Raw genomic sequence first — 26,902 nt, 5'->3', positions numbered from 1 at the left:
AATTACTAAAGTTATTGAACATCGAATACGCGTTCTAAATTTAAATGTAATTAAAAAAATAATTCTCATCAATCTCGTGTGTAGCCATGATTCGTTGCATTCCGTCGCACACGAGTACCCGCTGTCACGTCGTAAACAAAAATAACTATATCGCTATTACAAATTAAAATAAACCTTATCGACTTGTAATACGATCCACAGACTCATGTAAACAAAAACTTCAACTTGGTATTTCTTCTATTCACACCGCACCGATGGAACGCTGTTTCGGTTATTCGAAAGTAGCCTTTATGGCACTGCGTTTGAACGAATAACAGTACAAAGTTGGAAGACCCTTAAAACTCTACTTTATGGCCATTAACTTTAAGTTCAAAATGAAATGTTTTCTAAAAGACGATCGATTTGCAAATAAATATTGCGTTCGAATGTATTGATTTCAACTTTACAGCTACAGATATAAGGTAGTTTATAAGTATCTTTCTAATTTTGTAAATGAACCCTTGAAATCGTATCGGACCGGGGCCGGGCCGTTTTCTTTATGGACAACGTGTTACGGAATGGTCTCACGTCTAGTATTGAAGACAGTGACCTAAATACACGTAACAAGATCTAGTCTGAAACATTTATTGGCTAGATATATGTATAAATTAAATTCAATTTAGAAAAAAAACGTGTGTCATTGTTGTTGAAAATGGCGGTACAAATTTGACAGACATTTTACAATATAGAAAAAGTAGAAGGTTCTAAATTAGACACGTTTTTTACGTATGACGTATATTTTTTAGCAAAGATTTTAGGTTATTCTTATTTTTTATTTACTTATTCAAATAATGCCAACTGAACCTTATTACTGAGATACACAAACTCCGTTTTATTGACACATTTCCACTACCACTGTAATAATATTCAATGTACCTATATTTTACCCAGAATAAAAAACGCATAGGTATTGTTGATAATGATGGTGTTTATATGTATTTGTATGTGGTAGAATTTTTTTTCAGTGTCTTAATTTAATCGCACCTTAACTGCTCTATCATCTTTTGTATTTTATTGTATATATGTATTGCAGTATTTGTTACTGTATGTAAGCAACTTGTTTTTTTTTGCTTAAGGAGCGAAGAAGTGTCAACATATTTCTGTCGGTTCGGAAACTCACACAACACAAACACAAAGGCGAAGATGACAAACATCTGTATATCGCATACATCGCATACAAATATTTGTCATTAGCGTGAATTGGACACAACCGCTAGCATAAACAGCCGCTAAAACCACTGCATTTTTTAAATAATAATAATCTAATCTCGTCAGGTGTTAAACAAAAATTGTACGAGATTCTAGGTCTGTTTCAACTTTTACCAGTCTTAGACAAAGTTTATCTTGCATATAACTTACGAATATAATTTAATAGTAGGTCGTACGAGGTAGAATAGGCCATTAGGCTGTTTCGCCCAAATTAAGGAACTAAAATATTATATTTCCAGTTGCGAATAGAAATATGCCATAAATAAAGTGAAGTTCGACGGTGAAAAAGAATTATCGTAAACTTTTAAACGTCGGATACCGTAATCTGTCAAATAGCGTTAACGACTTAATTATATTTCTGTTTAATTTTGTATTTCAGTCGACTTTTACCTAAAACAAATGCATTAAGCTGTCTAAATCAAATACAAACTAACGTGGGAGTGAGTATAATTAAAATAAACAAAAAATATTTTTAGCAGTGTTGTAAAAATTTATTTCACTAATTCCGTCTTGTTACAATATTTTGTATTCTGTTTAAATATAATGCATACTTAATAACTCAATAATTTTTTTTAATGCAGACAAGCTAACATTTTCAGCAATTTTCACGATATCTTCTCTGACACCATTACTCCGAGCTTGAAAATCAAAATATAAACCGTGTATGTGTGTGTGTGTGTGCATGATGAAGTAAATCCACAATAAAAGTTAATCACAGAATGTTGAAACTACGTGCGTGGCTAAACAATTAAAGATAAAGAAAGATTATGTGTTTGTTGTTTTTTATCTAATCGTACATGGTCTTTAACAGAGCGAAATAAGACCACGAACGGCTTAGGATCTGAAATCAAATAAAAATATTTCTTAGTCATAAATAAATAACAAAAACCTTATACTTTACAATCACCAGTTCGCCAAAAAATCCTGTGTCGGGAATCTCAAAATATACATTACATACAATGATACAACACAAACGCTCAGACCATGATAAGCACCTGTATGACCTACATATAAAATTTGTAAAATGGGAGTTCGAACCCGCAACCCACAAGGTAACAGTCAAAGTCTATGACCACTACGCCAACCCGTTGTCAATTCGTCCTCAATTCATAACTTCCGTTTCCTAATATGTACTACTTCTACAATCAAAAGTACAATTTGTAAATTATGTTACACTTATATCAATAATTCTGGATTCTTGTTTATCCTTACCACCTTAATATGACATATATAAAAAAAATCACAAGTAAATTTTCAACCTCCAGACAAAAGTAGGTACGAAAACTTCTCTGTATCTCCAAAATTATAACATAGCCAATGTTCAGACCCTACTCTCAAGTAGTGTAGTAGTGTACTAATTGACCATTTGGCAATTAAATTTGTCAGTAAACGGCAGAATTATAACCATCGACATGTACCGGCTTTATTTCTACATTCATATTAGACAAAACTGTATAGGTATTATTAATTAACATTTCTCAGCAGTCACATGAAATGAGAATAACCATCCAATTGAGACTAAATATCTGAATCACGTCTAAAAATAGACGAACACTGTGCCTCGTTGAGCCTGTCTAGTGCTGTAATCAGGATACGCCACAGACGAAATACCAACGAAACTTCGTGTTTGCACAAGCTCGCACTCGCACTCGCGACTGGTTTTGCGTGTAATTTTGTCAAAATGAACTAGATTGTCTATTGTCTGGTCTATTCTTTTTTCTAAAATATAAATGGCCTAAATTATTCGTCACAAAATCGGAATCGTCATACTGTTTTTAGTGCCAGAATATGTAAAAAAAAAATTAAAAACTGTTTTGTTGAAATTTTCATGTAAACGTTTTAATAAAAAGCCCATTTGGGCATTCCATATAAAAACTTTAATCTTAACATTTTTGAATATCATATCAAAAATTGACCGCTCCAGCGGGGTTCGAACCCGCGTCTCCGACGTACCGTGTCGGCGCTCTAGCCAATTAAGCTATGGAACGATACACCCGCTCGAGCGAAATTTTCGATATGATAATTTTAAATTACGGTTTAAGCGAACCGTGGCGCCGTCTATAGTGAGCTCTTTACAGAAACCCGTAACTATTCAAAGTTTCATATTACAATGAAAATCTTTGACAGGAGACGACACCGTGCTATTTTTAATATTATATATTAATTAATATTATACGTCGTCGTAGTATGGTACGTCGGAGACGCGGGTTCGAACCCCGCTGGAGCGGTCAATTTTTGATATGATATTCAAAAATGTTTAGAATTCCTAATGTGGGTAACACAAAAATAAAATCTTAGATATTAACTTTAATCTTATTTAAGTGTATGTTATAACGTTACAGTTATTTTTATTTTACCTAAAAAAAATGTTCTATTTATAGTTGTTTTTATGAGAGATATTTTTGTTATTATACATGTTTTCATTCGCAAGTAAATCGTAACCGTGCCATTTCAATCTCAACCTCGCCCACTTCGCGCATCACGTGGGTCTTATCTATCTTTTTTTTATAATATCTTTATTAATATCTTTATATACTTTTCTTCAAATAACATTACTCACCGTCGTAAAAGCACTCAAGTTAAGAACTGCAAAGTTAGCGGCAGTCACTTTGCAAGGCTTTCTTGCTCTGTGAATAAACATTAAAAATAATTAACGAATGTTAATAAAATTTATATATTTATTTATATCTTAAAATTACGCTTAACTCCACATTAGGTATTTTTATAAACATAATAACGTAATTGTAATTACGTATTAACTACGCATTCGTTAAGATATGAATAAAGAATTATTTTTTTATATATTTAAAGCTATATATATACGTATACGTACTACAAGCTCATACAATGATTTGAAAGTCATTGTATGAAACTGTGCACTCTTTGAGCATAGGACCTCAAACCATAAGTACCATATTTCCAAAATTTATTGTTTAACACAGGTTCACTTTTTCTACTTCAAGGGTTTGATTAATATTAGTGTAATCAGTATTCTACACAACACTATTTTGAGATACAAAAATAGTAAATAAATTTGAATAGGTACATACGTTTAACGCTTAGAAATTATAAAGCTTAAGTTATTAATAATACTAAATGTTTTGCAAAAATAACATTCTGCGTAAATAAATGTCTCTGCTCACTGCATCCTCATCATCTGCATCACCAATCAAAATATCAAAAAAATTAAAACATTTTTTATTTCAAAAGTTTTATATTATGCCCTGAGCACAGAATCGAATATTCTGATTGTTATACACACGCTCAATCCAATTTAGTTCAAGTTGATTATTATGCATTTTAATAATTTATGAATATAAAACCGTTCATAAAACTATGCATTTATAATTTTTATATTAAACATTCTCACATAAGGGTAATCGAATGAATTTTAAGAGCGAAATAAGTAACATTTTCCTTGAATGGTTAATCAAAAAGTGGAGTAATCCTAATACAAAAATAAACATGTTACCTATGTTTGTGTAGTTTGACAACTTGACATTTCGTGTCATTTACTTATTATTAACTTGACATTTATTTATACCCATAAATATCGCCTTTTGAAATAATCTCATCAGAGTCATAACTATTTAGCTATCTCTTTCTACGTATATATGTTTTTATACATATGTGTGCTTTTTTACATGACGTAAGTAAAAGTTACCTAAATAGGACTATCGTGATACTTTTCTTGATGTCTAGGGAGGCGTCGTACCAGCGGCACTTGTAGATCGCGTCACATATACTCGTACTCTAGGCAAAAACATTATGATTAACTTTTAAAACTTTAATGTTAGTTTATATTATGATTAATACGTAAAAATACACATTTAATAAGGAAATAGGAATAGGAGAAAATAAGGAAACCAGGATCTGATGATGGGATCCAAGAGAAATCGAGGGAAACCCTTGAAAATCGTAGTGACGACTAGTGCGTTTACTTACGTTGTATTACTTGTCGATGTAATTGAAGTCGGTTTTTTTCGTTTGCGAGCAAATACAATTATTCCGTTCGGCGTCGTAGTGTAGTAGGTACTACTACTAGTATATGTACTACGTATATATAAACGTCACAGACACACACACACACACACACACACACACACACACACACACACACACTCACACGCACACACGCGCACACGCGCACACACACACACACACACATACACACACACACACACACACACACACACACACACACACTCACGCACACACACACACACACACACACACACACACACACACACACACTCACACACACACACACTCACACACTTGTATACATAATTATAATTAATTATAATAAATTATAAGTTATAAGTAGATCTCACCGAAGCCATGAGCATGTCCCCGTAGAAGCACATGAGAGATATCTGCGACAGGCTCACGACGAGGAAAGGTGTGAACGCCAACATGGCGCTCGTCTCCGCCACGATCTAGATTTAGGTTTTAAGAAAAGTAGCAGAAATAAATATATTTTAGTGTAGCAGTGGTCACATCAACTACATAGATTGTGCGCTAGCGGTCATGAGTTCGATCAACGTTTGTATAGGCAGAAGTTTGTAACCCAACTGCCCAAAATAGGGTTCTATCATATACATTGGGGTAGTTGAGTGTGAGGAGGAATATATATAAAATTTGTAGTTAGCAGTATTACTTAACTGTGATCTTATGACCTTACGGTCGAGGTACTTCCCCAAACGGGCTGCTCCAGATTTGAGCACGGTATTTCCTGCTGTAACATTTTTTTCTTTTTTTTACGTGGGGAAAATCCTTCATAGATTTCAGCGACCCTTCAGCGCCAGAGGGTTATTTTATGATAAAAAATTAGTAAGTACAGTAAATTGATAAGATACTATGTAATTTTTAAAAGTGAATATCCTTTTTTTAACGGACTGCAAAAGAGGAGGTTACTCAATTCGACTGTATATATATGTTCGGGGATAACTTCGTCGTTTATGAACTGATTTTGATAATTCTTTTTTTTTTTATTGGAAAGGAGATATCCTTAGTATGGTACCATGATAAGGAAACTAGGATCTGATGATGGGATCCCAGAGAAATCGAGGGAAACCCTCGACAATCCACATGGCTTTTTACTGGGTGTACCGATTTTGATGATTTTTAATTTAATCGAAAACCCATGTTTATTATGTGGTCACATTTAAATTTCATAGAGACCTGATAATAACTTTTGGAGTAATCTTTGACTTTTGCGTATTTACTTGACAATTTTTTCGTCTACCTACGTTGTATTACTTGTCGATGTAATTGAAGTCGGTTTTTTTTCGTTTGCTAGCAAACACAATTATTAATAATAAAAAAAAAACAAACTTAGGAGTATTACCTTCGCTTGTACTGATAGTGTTTTATATGGAAATATCTTAAATTATCTAGGTATTTAATTTAGCTAAGTAGTACCCACTTGAGCGGTCAAGATGGCCTTGTGGATAGAGCACGCGGATATTAGTAGAAAGGTCGCGGGTTCAAGTTTAGTCTTGCTAATTTGAAGTCCGTAAGTTTTTTTAAAGAAACATTTCATACATGGGTAGAAAATATCTTAAAGAAATCTTCTTCTATTTATTCTTAAGTAGGTAATTATTTAGATATTGTTAGTTTGTAATTATTTCTTCTTTAACCACCAAAACCAAAATACAAAATACTCTGTTTTAATTTAAAAGAATCTAAATATTTTCCATTACTTACATTTGCGACCAAACGCTAGTTAAACAAAATAAATGCGCAATTCTATAAAGTGATCCTTACATAATACCTATAATAAATAGATTTTTGTTTGATACACATATGTATTTAAAATATTGTACTCATAAGATGTGTAATAAAAAACGTAAAATATTTGTTTATTTGTCACTTTTTAAAGGTTATCGCTTTAAAAATGGGGCTTACATCTTTAGCATCAAAAACAGGACAACATAATCGTGTTTTTTTTTTTAAATTAAGACTTCCTTATTTAAGTGTCTTTATTGATCAGTCTTTATTATAACATCTACACTATTCTCACAATTCTGTATTTCTAGTGATGAAGGTATTTTTCATAGGTACAAATAGGTCTCCCAACGCTTTCGGCTTACCTGATGCTAAGTAATTACCAAAGCTTATAGACGCTTGTAATACCAGCAGTATCACAAGCATGTTGCCAATACTACCCCCAATCCTTCAGGCCAGGAACTCTGGTCATCTTACTTACCACAGAAACAGAACACTGCTTAAAAGCGGTATATAGGTGTGATATTTTGTAAGGTGGGGGTTGTAACCTAAGTCGGACTGCTTCAGATTTGAGCAGGATATTTTCTGCTATGGGCCACTGAACTCTTCTGAAAAAATACTTAAGCGATTCCAATTAGGCTAAGTATTTAGGAGTATTTTTTTCTCAATATCAGCTATGATATGACGTCAATAAGGTGAAAAATATTATGTTAGATGATATAAAATCAGAGTAGGTTTTTTAAACATCTTGAAGGTCAAATCCATCAGAATAGACTTTACACAGTAACATAATAAAGATATATTCTAGAATGATCGACGTAAGCTCTTTATAAGGTTACTTCGATTAAATTCGATTGATTCGACTAATTTTTGACATATTTTGTATTAATTTAATTAATTCACGATTACACGCGTAAGTATTAAGCTAAGTAAAATTTTAGGCATATTTTATATTGTAATTCTAATAAGATAATTTTAATTAGAATCCTAAACAAACAAGACGTGTGGTTACATTACGTTTACATTGCTACTACGTAATAAAAGTGACTCAAACAGATTGGTAGCTGTGACTAATACGTTACCTTTTAGTTTTTAGCATTCAATGTTTTAAAATATTCCCACTTATATTACAAATACGAAAGTTTGAATGTTTGTTACTCGATTACACCAACAGTTGACGATTTTTGGAAGGAACTTGATGAATACAAATATACCATGCTTATTACATACATCATGCATTCATAGTCTAGACTACCGAGTATCGACTACTAGAATTCAGACAAATTTTTGTTTCGGAAAATATAGGTACAGTATAATATAGGATAGATACATGTGTTTCTGTCGTAAGCAGAGTAAACGATATTATTTCCATAGTAGTAGTTTATTGGTCACAGAATGACATAGGCTACATTGACATTCCGGAAAACGCACGGTATAAGCAAAACTTTAAAATATTAACGCGAACAGTCACGGGCAACATGTTAACTAATAATTAATATTTATTTCCCTATCAGCTTATTAATATAACTGGTTTCAACTGAATTGAAATTGCTAATTATGTTTATACGAATCAATATTATGTAAGGTGAGACTGTGACTTTAAATACATAAATAAAAGTCGTTTGACTACTACAGTAGAATATAATGTAATCATCTCAACTTGATCAAGCATGATTTAAGCCAGTTATATTCAAAAACGTTTCGTTTTTTCATACTATCCGTTAAATTTCCAACGCTATATGTTCAAAATTTATAATTTACCAAATATTGGCACCTGGAATTTAGTGTCATTTATTTAATATCGCTATACGGCAATTTTTTTTTTACATGTAAGGTACCAGCTAAATCTGGTACTGTAAATAATTTAAACAACTTTTTCGGAAAAAAATATAGGTTAAATCAAATATCTTTAACGAGCAATTCTTGCAATATATATAGTTTCCGAGATTCAGAATTCAGATTCAAAATCTGAATCTCGCAAACGGCTCCAACGATTTTCATGAAATTTAGTATGCAGGGGATTTCGGTGGCGATAGATCGATCTAGGTAGGATTCGTTTTTTAAAAATGTCGATTTGTGCCTGTTTTTAGACAATGAAAAAATGGCTACAATATCATTAGAATACGAAGGTAAATTTCGAAATCGTCTATAAAGTTTAAATAGTTCAGGTGGGAAATCGGCCGGTCGGGACCGACTGAGAAGACAACGTTTCAAACCCTCATGAGATCGATTTTTGTCCCTTTTTTCTAATTGCACTCGTGATTTTTTATTAAAATAACCAGTTCATATTTTTTTTATTATGTCGGTATGTTCGAAAAATATTATTCATATTTTATCAATATATAATTCGTATTTAAATATAATTTTCAAAAAACATGATTTACTAAAAAATACCGAGCTAAGCTCAGTCACCCAGGTACTAAATAATAATAAACGAATATGTCAAATTAAAGTACAGTATAAATTACAACATAAACTATAGTTGATGTTCGTACTTCGTAGAAGTCGACTATTACCTATATCTAAGAAAATATTAATAATATAATAAAATAAATAATAGTATTTACCGTTATGTTAAATCCACTTAAACATATTAAAAGCGAACTGCTCAATATATTGAATAGGGTCGATTTCGAGTACAATATCTCTAACTGATCGACCAATCTGTGAAATAAAACATTTTACTAAAGTTATAGATCGAAAAAAATACTAACATCCTACTTGTAAATTATATTATTTAGGTAAATACGGTCCATTTTATAAACTGCCTTTATTCTAATTAACAGCAAAATCTTCTCAAAATCTTCGTTTGAAACCATTATAGAATAAATTTTTAAATTATCAGAGTTACTAACACATGTAATACAAGATTTCAATCATGTTTGCGAATCGTTCTGAGTTTTTGATATATCGGCGTCAAATTTCATTATTAAAATTAATAGTAGGACGGCCTATTCTATGTTTTAATAGAATTTTAGTGGCCATTACATATTAAAAAGGTTATAAAATGTAAAAGAGAAAGAAAGATTGACCATAACATTTTATTGCAACCGTGCCGAAATGAATGAGTTACCACAAACATGTAGAAATAATAATAGTGTTACAGAATATTCGAAAATATTTCTATAACAATGAAGACCTATATATACGCTGATACTAGAACAAATATCCTGGCATCATAAAGTTAAAAAAAGATAAAATTCAAATCATATAGCTAACTTTATAAGTTCCTGGTGCCTCTTTATGCATTGACGCATCCTTTCCCTTGTCTTGTCGTGCGAATCGCAGATGACATTCTCAAAATGGTGGCCGAGGATATAAAAATGGACTTGTATATACGTGCAGAACGCGTAAAACAATGTGTCCACAGCAAATATATTCATACATACATTTGTTGCTGAAAAAAGTTACAAGTACAGCCGTCGGGTAAACCATACAATATAAAGCGTGCTAAATTAAGCTAAAACTTATTCGCCAATCTATCTCTCTAAAAATCTTATCTTATTAAAGAATTGATCCTTTGATCAGCAGGAGGACATTTGAAAATTGTTTGATTTCACTTTAGTTCATATAAAACTAGCCGATTAGTGAGGCAGTTGAACTAACGTTGGCGTTTATCATACGCAATATTTTAAGTTTTTTTTTTTTTTTTTTTTTTTTGTAATAAGTATTTAAAACTTGAAATATTTTCGTACCTCTTGGTGACTTTGGTGATGTATGTAGATTATGGTATATTGTTTATTTAATAACCATTTACATCAGTGAGGAAATCAATTAAATATTTACTTTAAGATATTGTTTTTGAGAAATTGTTATTAATTTTCGAATAATTTTAAACGGATTGGAAATTAAATTAAATGTGTCTTTCGCCCGTAAATCTGTTTGCATTAAAATAACACTTGACGAAAATGCATAATCCCAACGGTAAAATGACACACTAACGTTGCATCTCTAATATGTACTTACTCGACCAGACCTGATGAAAGTAAACAAGGCCCCAAATCGTCGTGTTGGCGTAAGCGTCAAAGAAATATTGAATCAAGAACGGCAGCTTCAAGTCCATTTCACCGTTATAGTAATAATCGTAGCCCATCAACATGAGTGGTAAACTCGAGAATATCACCACCACAACAGCACAGAGCATCGCCAGAAAATATACAATGAAATTTAGAAATTTAAGCGAGTCTTCGACGGTTTTTCTTTCGAAACTCCCATCTGTAGTTTCAATATTGTTAAGTGCTTTCAAATGTATATTTCTTAAATTTGCAACTGCAGTTTCTAAAGTATCTTTATTAAAGAAAATCGGTAAAGATTTAGCTGTCGCCAGCAAACAAATCGTGCTGCAAGGCGCTATCATTGATAACTCATCTAAACTTTTACCCAACTTTATCCCATCGGTCAACCAAAAAAATTCGCCGATCACGTCCGTGTACAGCCAAACCAGATTAAAATAATAGAAGAGATTTATTAAAAACTTCATTCGTTGATCTCCAATAGATATTCCGGCCAACAGTAATGCATGTTTCGTTAATTTAATCGGAATGTCAACGTCGTTCTCGTCTAACATTTTTTTTTCAATTTGCTAGAAATGTCGAAGCGATCTCGTTTAGAACTAGAAAGCTAATGATAAAAATATTGAATTATTTAGATTCACTTTAAACAGAATTAATTACTACCATCGAATGACAAAAGGAATAATAAAATACGTCGTTTTATATTCCGTTTTGTGCGTTTAAAAAAAATATTTCACTTTCGAATTCTCTCAACTGTCGAGACAGGTTTGACAGTAATTAAAAGGAGGTATATGATACTAGTTCTGCCCACTGCCATCGGATATTGAACGTATCATTAGGATTTATAATAGGTATTAGAATTTCTCTTTGAATATCAATTTATTTTTCTATTAATCTTCAAAAGAAACTTTGATATTATTAATACACTAAATTTGATTTAATTTAATAATATGTGTATGTATTTTAACGTTTCATATATATTTGATATATAAGTGTAAATAATAATTATTTTTAAAACGATGTATTTGAATTTTGTTTTCTAAAAAAAGTTAGCTAATAACTTAATAAATACTCATTAAGTAATTGGTCATAACGTTTATTGGTAGTAGTAAAACATAGAATAAATAACACAGTAATAAAATCTTACATCAGACTACGTAGTGTAGATGGACTTATGAAAGTAAAGTATCTAAGTGTATTTTAGTATCTTGTATTACATAAAAAGTATTAAAATACATATTTGCTTTTCTTAGAAAGATGAATGTCTATCGCATTTAAAGCTGTAAAATAAGAAAAATTGATAATTTAGTATTTATTTAATTGTTTAATACTTTTTACGGATTTCGTAGACGGGATTTGGAAATAAGTTTATCGTTTTATTCTAATTTGCAAGAAAAATAGAGTAAATATATACACAAAACAAAATTATAAATAAATAAAATAAGTCTTATAATTATGAGGAAATCACACAATAATATCTATAATACCTATTCTTTAATATTATCTCAACCGCTCTCTGCCAACCCGCAGTTGAACGGCGTGGTGGATTGAGCTCCAATCCTTCTCTTACATGTAGAAAGACACCTATGCCCAGTAGTGAGATGTTAGAGTTATCTTTTCTATACTTTTTACTGGAGATAGAGTATAAAAATAAAATATACAGGAGATATTAACTTAGACTTTCAGAAGTACAAGTGAGAAAACCTCATCGGCATTTCAATTCAACCAAAACTGGGTGCAATACTTTTTATGTAATGTGGGAAAAACTTACAGACAGATATTCTATAAGAAACATTTCGGACATTTTATTTTCTATTACAAATCCTAGCTGTTAGTTTGTTTATTTATTAAATATTAATGTATAGACAGACAAATTAGGTACATTTTCATTTCACGTGTTGAGTCACTTCACCTCAGCCTAATACAGTGCACGGCTGGTCATAGACCTCCACAAGTTCGCGCCAAAAATGGCTTGAGTGTTTTAATAATAAACATCATAACACCCGCCATCGCTCGGCTTTATAAGTTCCAAGGTGGTAGTGGTAATGTGTTATCCCTTAGTCGCCTCTTACGATACCCACGGGAAGAGAGGAGGTGGCTATATTCTTAATGCCGTAACCACAATTAACTTATATTGAGGTGTTATTGACCATCGTAATTTAAAGAAACAATGAACATAATAAACTGGTGTCATATCCTCTTTTTGAATCCAATTTGTATGCTATAATTGTCGTCGAAGTGTCAAACAAATACTTATATAGACGTAACTTTGATCCTACCGAAATATTAGCAAAAACTTCTCACTTGTAGGAACTCGATTCAGAGTCGGCTGTTACAAAAGATATTTTGATGTTTGCCGTTAGGGCGATATCGCAAGCGTGGCTTGAAAACTCGCTGTGAGACTAGCGACGGCTTTCGGCTGCTTTTGTGTTAGGCATTCCATAACAAAAAATTGACGAGGATTTCGAAGGGGAATATGAAATTCAAACTTTTGATTCCTTGTTTAGTACCGCGTTTTTAAAGTGAATCAGGTTAGACTATTGTTAGGACAGTAATAGTGGCGTGTATGACTCGAGATATACTTAAATGAATGAATGAAGAGAAACAGAGAAGTTTATTTTCCATTAAGATTACTTAGGCATGATCTTTTCTTTGTATATTCGTTTAATAGTTTTGTAATTAAAAAAACTTATACAACTTGAAATAAACTGTATTAAGAAAATTACTACAATAACAGTAGAAAAAGTGACAAAAAATATGAATATCTATAATATAAAAATGAATCGCTGAATGTGTTGCTAAGCGCAAAACTCGAAAACGGTTGGACCGATTTCGCTAATTCTTTTTTTAAATATTCCTTGAAGTACGAGGATGGTTCTTACGGAGAGAAAAATTCTAAAAAAAAAAAAATTTAAATTTCCTCCAAAAGTTTAAAAACAACACTTTTCTATAGTCCCATACAAAAGATTTGTGATAATACTTAAAAGTCAATTTGAACTTTAATACCATACGATAAAGTTTGTGTTAGGCGATACGAAGTTCGCCGGGTCAGCTAGTTTGGAATAAAAATTGAAAAAAAAAATCACTTGAAATAAAATGGAAAATTCATTTATTGCCACCAAATACGCAAAATATCACAAAAATAAATAAATAAATAAAATAACTAACAGAAATTAATAAAATTGTCGTCGACATCATTTGTCACAAAAGGGCATGGACCCCATAAAGAGTTGTTTTTCAAACACACCCATCTACTCCCTTTAAAAAAAGTATGGCCTGGAGATACTTAGTCTTAAGGAAAGAGTTTTTTTTTTTTAAATTCGGTTCTGTTTAAGTTACAAATATTGATGGTCAAATATGACTCAAAATTTACGACGTCAAGTAGGTAATAAAGTTCAAATATTATGACGTACTAGTACTTAATCTTCTGTGTCATGATAATGATATACTTGACATGATGATTTACAAAGTCATGATGATAAAGACATGAAGCATTCTAAGCAAATATAAAACTGGAATTGAATCACCTTCATGTAGGTAAGTGTACACCTAGTTTTACGGGAACAGTAATTAAAACAATTAATGAATGTAATATATTTATTTACAAGTAACCTAAATACTTATAACGTTATACACAGCATACATTCAAATATCGAATCATCATATCGGCTCATAAATCATATATCGATGACATAATATTAGTTAGATATAAATCCTATTTAATGTGAAACTTTATAGTATATATTTTACATCACAATATAACATATTTGAGAAACCGTAAAAGTTAACCACGGACCGCGAGTGATATCGCGTTGGCATTCTATGTTCTTAAAATTACCTGAGATCTTTTGGCAATCCCTATAAAATGATATAAATATTAGGTATCTGTGGTTAAGGTCAATATTTTCGTCAAATTCGTAATTCTAAATTTTAAGGGTCTTTTTCCCACCACTGCTAAAGGATATAACAGTCTATCAGTCAGTTCAAAGTAAACTGCAACTTTGGGTTTCACCATTTCATAAATACATAGGCTGCGAATAGACATATCTGATAGTTGAGTAGTGAATATTTTATCTGTTGGTTAACGTAACCATGTGAAAACTTAGAAAAAAAAAACTTTATCTACTTCTACTACTTCAGCCTATCGCACTCCACAGCTGGACATAGGCCTCCCCAAGTTCGCGCCAAGCATCCTGGTCCTCCGCAATCCTTATCCTGCCTCCACCAGCAATATTAAGTAGATCGTCGGTCCAGCGGGCCGGAAGATGTCCCACACTACGTTTGCCAACACGCGGTCTTTACTTCAAGGTACGTCTGCTCCTACGGCCATCGGTCCTGGGACACAGGTGACCAGCCCACTGCCTCTTCAACTTATTCTACAGGCTATGTCGTTACTTTCGTTCTCTAGCGGTTAGGCTCAGCCCGTTCTATTGCATATTGGGCATTTTTAAACTTGTGAACTAGTCCCTTCGTCAGTATCCACGTCTCGGCATGGTATCATAAGACAGGCAGGAGATATTGCTGGAAGACTTATCTTCAAGCATTGCGGAAGTGAATACTCAATGAAGCCTTCCTTCTCAAAGTAGTTTCGGCCTAGTTGAATGCTATGGTCTAAGTAGATATAATCCATAATAACTTTGAGAATGGTAATCAATACTGATTTGACCCTTAAGTTAGTATGTTAAATTAAAGATAGAAAAGAAACGGCCATAAGTCTAAGTTAAGTCAGTTTCAAGTGCTTGCGTGAGGAATATCACCAGTAGGATTAGTTGCATCGTTGCTAGAATTTTGGAAAGTAAAACTAGAACTACTGACTGGACTTGTATCCGTAGGAGGATACTTTAAGAGTTGATAATTTGACCGATACCGTGTACAGTCATGCTGCAAAGATTGAGTTAATAGAGGAGAATGGAACGGGAAGACAGAGTTGGATTTCCTAGCTGCTATATCAGCTAATTTGCACTGTGTTAGAATACTTTGTATGCTTTCTTGCGCTATCGCTGCCTGCTCTTCTGACAGCTTCTTTAATTGTGATGAAACGCTTTTACCAAACGATTCGTAATCGCTTTCTTCCTCTGTTCTTGATACATCGCCTTGTTTGGGCTTCAAACGCTTAACAAATCTCTGTGATAATTTGCGTTTAACTCTTGCTGGTGGTGTAGGAATTAAACATTGTGGGGCAACCTGAATAGTCATGGATGTTCCTGATTCGTTCTCTTCGTTGCTCTCCGTAAGACTCTGAAAATACACAATATTAACAGATACGTTAGAAAACACGTTCCTGTAATAAGATACTTTTTAACCAACTTCAAAGAGGAGGAGGTTGTCAATTCGATTGGATTTTTTAATATATGCATATGTACATCAATTACAGCGAGGCTTCTGATCCGATTTATGTGACTGTTTTTTTGTTTGATGCTTAAAGGTAAGTAGGTTTACATAAGAAGACGTGTTTGAGATAATCTTTCTTAGGTTATGTTTTGCTTTTTAGTTTTGAAGTCGGTATTTTTAAGGTCTAGGTTTGAAAACAAGCGTATGGTCCGCCTATAGACGCCTGTAACACCACCGTCAAAAACGCGTTGCCGACCCAACCTCCTTTTTTGGAGTTGAATTAAAAAATATGGCGGGAAACCGTGTGATACAAGGAAACAGTAGTGACGTAGAGATAAGCTAAGAGTGGCGCTTTACAGAGCTTTTGAGCTGTAGGAAGATATAGGTACATTCACTGTACCGAAAAAATAGCAAGCGTCAATTTGTTTTGATTTTCGAGTTCTATTGTTTGAATAAATTATTTGAATAGTCGGTCTTCCAGTCGCGTGTCAGATCTGACACACTCAGTTTTATATTATTTCGTAGTCTATTAATTATATCATTGATCGTCAACATTTCGGTAGGTGACGAATGTCTCATGACATGACATGCGACTTTTTCTACGAATTCAACCAGCCAGCTATATAAAATAGTAGAATTTGTCAAATTTTTGTCACTGGTAATTAATAAGACTGCAGTCTTTGTGGGTCTCCCCACCGTGCCTCGGAGAGCACGTTAAGCCGTCGGTCCCGGTTATTATCATGTGCACCTGATAGCGATAGTTACTCATAGGGAATATATCCGCCACCGACCGGGACCGACGGCTTAACGTGCTCTCCAAGGCACGGTGGGGAGAACCACAAGGACAGCACAGACACCCGGATCACGGTAAACATCTGTATGGCCAATAAAAATGTTTGTCATGTGCGAGGATCGAACTTGCAACCGCCAGCGCAACAGCAACAAACCGTTGACAGTGACCGATGCGCCAACGCGTTATCCTAAGGACTGGTCACTTGTATTACCTCCTGCTGATAAAGTCGGTTAGTAACTTATGGGATGAAATAGACATTATCAGTAAGTAAGTGAAACATGCCTTTAGGAGTGTAGAATATCCATAATTTTAATAAAAATATACATATATCGTAATATAGATACGCATTGTCTGAATAATACCATAAATTCTTAGTACCGGTGTCGGTCGTCTCGACGCCACAGTCTTGATAAACGAATTCAATTCGTTGAACCATTTTACCCGCGGAACATATACGTTGCCAGCGCCCGATCTCGTAGACTTCTCTATTTTATTCAACTCCAAGTAATATGCGCTTCTAATTATCTTAATTTTAGTTTTAATGTCGTCGACATTAAACCCCTCTATGTCCATCGCGTCTCGGATATGCTTTAACGCGGCTATTCGCATATGTTTGTTTTTGTACGCCTTACATCGAGTATCCCACAAGCATTCGTGCTGTCTGTAAAGCTGCACGAGTCTAAGCGTTTCCTCTTCGGTGAATTTTCGCGTCATATTGGCGAGTAGCGCAAAATGTTTGCGTGGAGACAGTTCAAAGACACGGCAGTGACTGGCGCGTCGAACTGGCGCGGGGGACGGGTGTGTCACTGGCAGACTATATTCGATCTGAATTAAATTTCGAAATGGCGCGTTTTACACATCGGCAATCGTGTCGACGACTGCGCGGCAGTGAAACTGGCGTCGTTTTGTAAATTAAAAAGGTGTTTTAGGTATTAATTTTATTTAACCATGTTGTTGAATAATTAAATATATCAGTTTCTGGTCATTTTTAGTCACCGATATCCCGGCACCATATCAAGGGCTAGAGTCCTCAGTGCGACAACAGACACGGAAAATATCCCGTTTGCAATATAGATAAAATATAGAAAATAGATCAGTGATTCTTGACATAACTTAACTGCTTATAATTTTAATATATTTTAATAATAATTTTAATGTACCATTTTATGTAATAAAGATAAATATTCTTCGTCATTCTATTTATCATCACATAGATAGTTATGTACCTACATATCGAGAGATATTGTTGATGTTAGAGTTTCGCTCAAGTTGTAAACAATATTTCTCCTTATCTGTACTATTATTGTAAAGAGGAAATGTTTGTTTGTTTCTTTTCATTCCTATGAAACTTCGGAACAAAATTTTAACAATAAGTAAATAAACGGTGGAATAAGTATGTTGTATGTATTTTCTATAATAGTTAAAATTAATTTAAAATATGTGGGCAAACTTTATTCGTTTTATTTGATAGATACTGTATACTAAAATAAGTGTTATATTTATATCGAGACCACAAAAAAGCCTCTGAGGCTTAAAAAACCCCGGTACTTGTCCATCTCATCCAGTTCGACCTAGCTAAACAAGCTGCCAGAGAAAAATTAAAAACCTAAACAGCCACAAAGAACTTAAAAACTGTTTATTGGAAACTAAATTTTTTTGCGACATTGTTATCTTTATTTAAATAAATTGACTACAATTGCAATCTATGTACGCGATAAATGAGCCATAACCTTGCTATCTGGCCTTCCCTTCAATCGTAATACGTAAAAGAGATCTTCAAATTGGTTTGAGATAGGTTAAACTAAAACTAAATTACGCTTAAAAATATAAAAATATGTTTAATCATAATCTAATATTAATGTTGTAAAATTTAATATTGACATGCATAATAAAATTAACATATTACGACGATTTATAAAACGCTGTGTTTTGAGTGGAGTAATTAAATGATACCAACTTTCATTTTTATTTCGTATAATCGCACAGTTATAAGTATAAATATAATGTCGTATTATAAAGCAGGAGATTATATCTAGAAAACCCTAATCTTAGGTTTATAAGTTCATTAATACTAGATCATATTAAACAAATCATACTGTCTTACCATTGAATTTAATATCATGTCCATTATTTATGTTTATATACATAAATACCTTTTCCTATCAATTTATAGATCAATATACCTATAATACCAATAATGTTTAGAACTCTCCAAATAAGTCAGCTAAAGGAGAACATTTATAAAGTAATCGAAAAATTCGGTATTAAATAATAAATATTAAAAAGCTTCACACTCGTCGGGGGTCCGGAAACAAACACAATACACAAATGCCAGACCACAACAAACATCTGTATGGCCTATACAAATGTTTGTCATGTGCGGGGGTTGAACCCGCGACCGCAAGCATAGCAACCAGATCAGTAACCAACGCGTCGTCATGTCGATTTTATTTTGCTAGTTTGTTTGCCCATTATATGCACAAATAAATCTCTAAAAGCTCGCGAACTTTTGTCTTTGAAAAGAAAACAAAATTATCACTTTTTAATAAGTCATCATTTCAGCAAGTTGTTGATCTGCGAAAGCAGTTTCTCCATGCAAGGTTCAGCATCAGTCATCGTAACACGTAATGTTGTTTACTCCAGAACATCTAAGTACATACTTAATTCTAATTCAGCCACCTACAGATTCGTCGATTTTTAATATACCTCTATCGATAAGTGATCTTAAATCTTGTGAGATCTATGATTAGCGACCATATTTCGTAACCGTTATTTTATGACTGACAATAACTGCTTAAAAAAGAAGGTTTGAAATAATTTTCATTCAAAACCAGTTGAATTGAATAATAAGTATAATCATCATCATCATTACAGCCTATACAGTCCACTGCTGGACATAGGCCTCCACAAGTTTACGCCAAAAATAACGTGAACTCATGTGTTTTGCCCATAGTCACCACGCTGGGCAGGCTGGTTGGTGACCGCAATAAGTATCGCCTACTAATAAACAAGTGCGAATGTTTTTGATGGATGAATGGATTTATTACTCTTTCACGTAAAAACTGTCAAATTAATTGTAATAAAACTTGGTACGTAGATAACTGGAGAGCCAGAATAACACATAGGATACTTTTTTCCGACATTCCCACGTTCACTAACGCTATGATTTGTCTCTTAACCGGGATATTTGCCAATTTTGTTATCGTACTACGCTTTGAAATCGGACATATCGGGAACTTTAAATGACCAATAATAAACGTGTTAACTATATCGTTTTACACATAGATCATATCTACCATTTCTTTATTTTTTTTTAATTTTGACCTAAGCTTAGATAAATATAACTTTTTTGTAAACAAAAGCTTTAAAACTATGACTGTCTATATCTACATCTAAGCTTAAATTATTAAAAACTCAATTTAAAACAATGTTAATAAAAATAACATTTTATATTATTAACAGGTAGCCTCCGGACTTCCTCGTCACGATTTATTTAATATAATAAATGTTAATATAAACTTCACCTTTAATTTGATTTCACATTTAAAATAATAATTTAAAATAACCATAAATCGTCTTCGGCTGTAAAATAAAAGGTAATCAATACATAGAAATCGTGAGAAGTAAAGATCATTCAAAATTTAAGTAGGTGTAGTTCATTCAAGGACTTTGAATTGTTAAGGGCATTACTTTGATCAGAGGCAGAGGTAAATTCTAGATTTTTGAAAAGAGCCGATCAATAACTTCAAGGCGTCTTTCGCCTGTTGTTGATAACGTAAGTCACTGATAGGTTGCAAAAATGTTATATGAAGCGCCTATTTAAGAATATTAATACTTACAATTTTATTTCTGTACTGGTTAATATTTGTGTTTGCTCGTAAACGAAAAAAAACATTTTAATTACATCGACAAGTAATATAACGTAGGTGGACGAAAAAATAGTCAAATAAATACGCGTTATCAAAGATTACTTAAAAAGTTGTAATCAAATCTCGATGAAATTTGTTGTAGTTTAGTAATTGTTAGATCTCAAATAAATTCAAACCAAACCAACCAACCAATCCACCAACCAACCAAATGACACGCACCACCTTTGGGTAAATATGTTTTAATCGAAATCGATCCCCCCAGTAAAAAGTCAGAACTTTTTTTAAAGTAACATATATAAAAAAATACAATCGAATTAAGGACCTCCTCCTTTTTTGGAAGTCGATTAAAAAAACATTTCGTCGTTGTTGTCGACCAGCAATCTGCATTTTGACCACACATTGTCGTGACTGGCTGTTACGCTGGAGGTTACCACCCTGCTCATGGGAAACATTTGTCTAGGCCATACAGATGTTTGCTATATTCTGGGCGTATGTTTTTAGACCCCGACAAAGAAGGATATAATACAGAAATCTAATACAATCATATTTGAACATGCAACTACCATGATATTTGTTTTTGTAACCTCACTCAGACCACAAACAAGTTGCATTGATAGTTGATACCGAGGTCTCGAGCCGACGCGAAACAATGCGAATAACGGAAACAATCACTTATTGCATTACCTCTTTTACAAAACACTGGGAAGCGAATCTGAGACACTACTGCCTCGTACAAGCTATATGCTTCGTGATTTCACTCCAATTTCTATTTTATTCTGTATTATAGTATTCATAGTTGTGGTAAAATTAGTACATAAAATAACATTGAATACATAACATAGTTATGATTTTTACAGCCTAATCTAGCTGTGACACGTATGTACTAAAATAACAATTTTGACCTAAGTTTCATAATGTGACGTTGGGTTGGCGCAGTAGTCACAGAAACTAGTTGTGTTAATAGCGGTCTTAGTTTCGATATACGGACACGACTAACAGATTTTTGAGCGTTTGCACGAGTGTCATTTGTGTTTTGGGCACTTTTCGGACACCCAACACGGGAGTTACGTAAGTAACTATTTAGTAATCTGGGACGGGAGTCTGGTTGGTTCTTGGTGCTACTAAGTGTGAGTCGCTGTTTATTCAATGAATACTCATAAATTCAGTGTTGCAATTCTCAAAATTTTAATAAATAAAATATTAAAAATTTAATAATTTTCTAAGGGCTATTTAATTAGTTGTAAATAATATGAATACTTTACTAAAACTTGTATTGCAAACTAAGTAAACGCGAGTTATTTATTCACGCAGTCCTCAGTGCGGTTATCACGAGCCAATAATTAACCCTTGATAAGGACGTCACTCTATTATATAATAAGTAAAGAGAGATATAGGTTAAAGTTATTAAGTATATAACGATATTCTAGATGTGCATATTACTATCTCTCATTTTCGAATGGAGGCCATGGCTCGGCTAACGTAGTGTTGGACACCCTCCAGCCAGATGGACCGACGGCTTGAGAAGGGTAGTTGGCAATGACTGGATGGCTAAGGCGGGTCTTGTGACGTACCTTAGGGAGGCTTACGTCCAGCAGTTGACTGTTAAAGGCTATTTGTCAAGACTGTGACAATATTGAGTATTCACTTTCATAAAATATCGCAATAAATACACGTTTGTATCGTAAAAAAGGGACTATAAGGGAACACCGGGCAAGACGGGGTGGTGGGCAAGACGGGGCATCAGGCTTTTCAGGTGATTTAAATTTATCAATCTCATTCGCTCTGCCATCTCGCTACTGGCTGCCACGACAGCTCTTAGTCACACGAGTACTAACATGGCGGCTATTCATTTGTTTTAGTTATCGTCGAAAAGTAGATTTCGTTTGTTCGTATTAAAATTTCTTATATCCTGCAGTAACAGGTAATAACTTGTTTTGTTATGAAACATTATGGCAGCACCTCTTACAACAACAGCAACGAGCACTGCAGTTGTTGTTACAGATCCTGCTACTTCAAGAGTTGTGACAACTAGTACAACTGAAATTAACACATATTTAAATTTGAGTCCTTCCCCTAGATTTTCTTATTGGCCTAATTTAGTGCATTAGCCAGCCCAAAGCAACTATTGCCTCTTCCAGTGACCAACAAAACATTAAAAGTGACGAAAAAATGCGGTAAAACTACTATCATAACCTCTTCACCCAATAAACAGAAGTTGTTAAGAGTTAAGTTAGAAGAATTTATTTAAAAAAATGTGACAGAAAAGTTAAATAAGCAAAACAAGGAAAACAGACAGAGAAAAAAGGAGCGAAAACAGAAAAAGGAAGAGAAACAAAACCTATTTCAAAACTAAAGCCACAAAGAAATATAATTCAAAGAAACGTATTAGACAGTCGTTTTCTGAAAAGAGTGATGTTGAAACCGAAAACACTCCATGCCTACATTCTACAGAAATATATTTCGACTCCAAGAATGGTTGGATTGCTTATTCTTCTTGTGGTAAATGGTTACATTATGGCTGCGCAGGAGTGGATGATAATGATGCCGAAGCAACATTCATTTGCGAGTTCTGCACTCCTGAATAGTCGAGAGAATGGCTATACCCCATCTTGCCCATTAGGCCCACCCCATCTTACCCGACCTATCGGGCATGATGGGGTGATATGTCATATTTTACATTTTGTTATATTATTAACAATTCTGTGGTGCTGTGTTCCTGATTTAAATTTAATATGTAAGATTGATAACTACAAGCCTGATTAAGAATAAATATGATTATGAAACCATGAACCGCTACGATTTCTGGAGCTTTAAACCTTAACTACCCCATCTTGCCCGGTGTTCCCCTACTATGGCCTTGTTTTCAAAATCCTTTTTTTATGCAACTAGGTCGGCAAACAAGCGTACGGTTCACCTGATGGTAAACGATTAGGTTGGCTTATAGACAGCAACCACAGAAGCATCACAAACGCGTTGCCGACCCCCCCCCCCCCCCGGGAGCTATGGTCACCTTACTCACCAACAGGAACACAACACTGCTTGAAAACAGTATTATTTAGCTGTGATCTTCTGTAAGGTACTATCCCAGTCGGGTTGCTCCATATTTTGAGCAGGAAATTTCTTGCTGTGCCCTACCTCAGTTAAAACTACATATATTATACTATACTAAAGTTTATTATTATTTTTTGAGGAGAAACAGGTTTTACTGTTCTGCCTCCTGTTGTCAAAGTATATTATTTGTAATGTATTTGTAGGATAAACTTTATCCGTAACTTATGAAACCGGTCCTAAATAGACATATACCAAGATATATAATATAACTAAAACTTTACCCAAAAAACCAAATAATCAAATTAAACTGTTGTATTCTATTTGTTCCATTTGATTCCTGTAATAAAAATAGAAAAAGACAAAAAGAGAAAGAAAGAAAAACGAGTGTGCTTTAGACCACACGACTGAAGTAAAACTTATACTATGTACTCGTGTCTTAGATATACGCAACGTAACTGGCTATGAGAGAAAGAAATAAAGAAAGAAAAAAAATGTTGAAGAAAGAAAATGTTGCTCGCACCTCTCTCTCTTGCTCCGTTCGCCTCGCCCGATCACACTTTTCGTAACGCTCTCGTCACGCATTCACCAGCTTACTCCCCAAGTCAAGCGTGCGTAAAGAGGTTTTACTTTAAATTTAGAAAAATCTACGTGTATATAGGTACCATAGTAAACAAATACACACGTATAAACTACGCTCGGCATACGTAATGCGTAATGCGGCATGTATAAGGACTTTGACCTCGCTTAGCTACAAGCTATCTACTGTTTGACAACAACAAAAGAACAATGTATAAGTAAAAAAACAATTGAAACTAGATATTTATAAACGTAAAATTTATATTTCACTTGTTAGTTGTTTCCATCCTACATTGAGAAAAAGACCTATGCCCAACAGTGGGATGCTACAGGCTGAATTTGTTTATTCGTTCGTTCGAGTACAATTTTAAAAATTTGAGACGGTTCTATTGTCCCATAATAAATATGCTAAATGTTTCAAAATATCCATCATAAAGTCATAAAATAGCTGTAGCTTTTCAAAATTTTAACATAAAACAATGAAATGCCTATTTGACATTGGATAATTCTTCGCTTCACAAAGAGAATAATAAAATCGTTTATAACAACAATGATCGTGAATAACGGCAATAATTAAGAAACTTTAAAATTTATAATGAAGATTTTTTGTTTTTTTTTTTTTTTTTTTTTTATTTGAAAATATTTCCGAACTTCGCTACGGATTTAATACTATACTTTATTTTTAAAGACAACACAAGACGTCCGTTGACATTTTTGGTTACGACTATCTCTTTCTTGCAAAATCTATTTTATATAGTTCCATCTCATTCACCGGGTGCCTGTTCGACGACGGCTGGTCGTGTACCTGTGAGAGACAAGGATAAATATACGTGGAGTGTGGTAGTGCATGAGTGTGAGAGAGACATCAAGCTTTATCTCCAACTCAAGTCTACACATCCACATCATTGTCACAGAATAAAAACCCTTTTTAGATGAAGTTTGAACGAAGATTTTTTTTCAATGAGTATCGATATGTTTTATTGTAACGTCTAAGAAAGGTCCGTCACGAACGTTGAAGCTGCAAAATTTCTCTTTCAAGTAAAGTAGAAAGTTGTGGGAGTTTTCAATACAATACATTTCTTTTCTTCAATTCAAGCTATTTTATAGGGTATCCATAAATAGAAGAATACAACTAAAATATGATTCACATAAATTATGACTATTGTACCAAACTAGAGCAATTTAAATATAAACAATTAAAACAGTCTAAACGGATTTTAGAAAGAATGAGAATAAAAAACATGGTAAATATCCCGTTTTCGAATAGTTTTTTTAGTTTTGGTTTTAGTAATAGAAGTAATCATGTTAATCTAAAATCTTATATTAAAACTGTTAAAATAATAACAAATAATTATTGTTACGAATTTGTATACTCGTAAAATAATTAAATAGGTATAATTATAATTATATAGATATTTGCTAGAATAAAAGTAATCTTTTAGGACCGAATACAGAACTTTAGGTCATAGGTTAGAGGTAAGGCACAATAGGGTAGGTTATGATTTTCTTTATAAAAGGTAGGTTTTGTAATCGAATTGGGAACCTGGAGGAGGTTTCAAAGTCGGTTAAAAATGACTGGGTTATGATTTTCCTACAATTGTTTATAGAGTAAAAACTCGACTTCTAATCATGTATCAGATGAAACCTACATCTGACTTTAAGTTCCAAAAGTAAAACTGAAAACTATATCCAGTTTTGTGCTGAAAATTTTAGAGTAATACCCAACATACTGATAGATTAAGATATACTAAAAATAATTGTTTCTCTTTGGACCCTATAAATTATTTTTTCTTAATCATTTCTCATATACAGACATCGGTCGTTTATAGTTTTATTATGTGTAGTATATAATTTAGCGCGTAGTAATTAAAAATATAATTAATGTAACTAGCGTAACGTTACTAAAAAAAAAAAACATAATTTATAATGCGAATAAAAACTGCTCATCTAGTGTCCGGTCTGTTTGTTCCGCTTACACTGTTTTATTATCTACTGATAATAATAATCCTTTATTAAATTAATATAACTTGTAATTTAATCATTTTAATACGATTAAATATTAAAAATGTGTACATTACATAATCAGACCATAATTTATTGTATGTTGTTCTTAAGCGACATGACGCCGCGTTGGTGCAAATGGTTACAGCCATGGATTGTACCTGTTGCGCTGGCGGTTGCGGGTTCGATCCCCGCACATGACAAACATTTGTATTGGCCATACAGGTGTTTGCCGTGGTGTGGGTGTTTGTGCAGTCCTTGTGGGTCTTCCCACCGTGCCTCGGAGAGTA

At 33.3% G+C, this 26,902-nt stretch overlaps 1 protein-coding gene across 1 annotated transcript; it reads right to left on the bottom strand.

The window, feature by feature from the left end:
- Positions 1-1,717: 1,717 nt before the first annotated feature.
- LOC123664740 (odorant receptor 67c-like) lies at positions 1,718-11,545 on the bottom strand. Its single transcript, XM_045599232.1, has 7 exons — positions 10,945-11,545; positions 10,198-10,375; positions 9,546-9,642; positions 5,583-5,687; positions 4,913-5,001; positions 3,809-3,875; positions 1,718-2,089 (listed from the first exon to the last, which is right to left on the bottom strand). The coding sequence occupies exons 1-7, from the start codon at positions 11,543-11,545 to the stop codon at positions 2,036-2,038; spliced, it is 1,191 nt and encodes a 396-aa protein (XP_045455188.1). The 3' UTR covers positions 1,718-2,035.
- Between the last annotated feature and the right edge of the window lie 15,357 nt (positions 11,546-26,902).

Source organism: Melitaea cinxia, chromosome 22 (assembly GCF_905220565.1).
Source record: "Melitaea cinxia chromosome 22, ilMelCinx1.1, whole genome shotgun sequence".
NCBI lineage: Eukaryota > Metazoa > Arthropoda > Insecta > Lepidoptera > Nymphalidae > Melitaea > Melitaea cinxia.
This window is presented reverse-complemented; position numbering and strand designations above follow the sequence as displayed.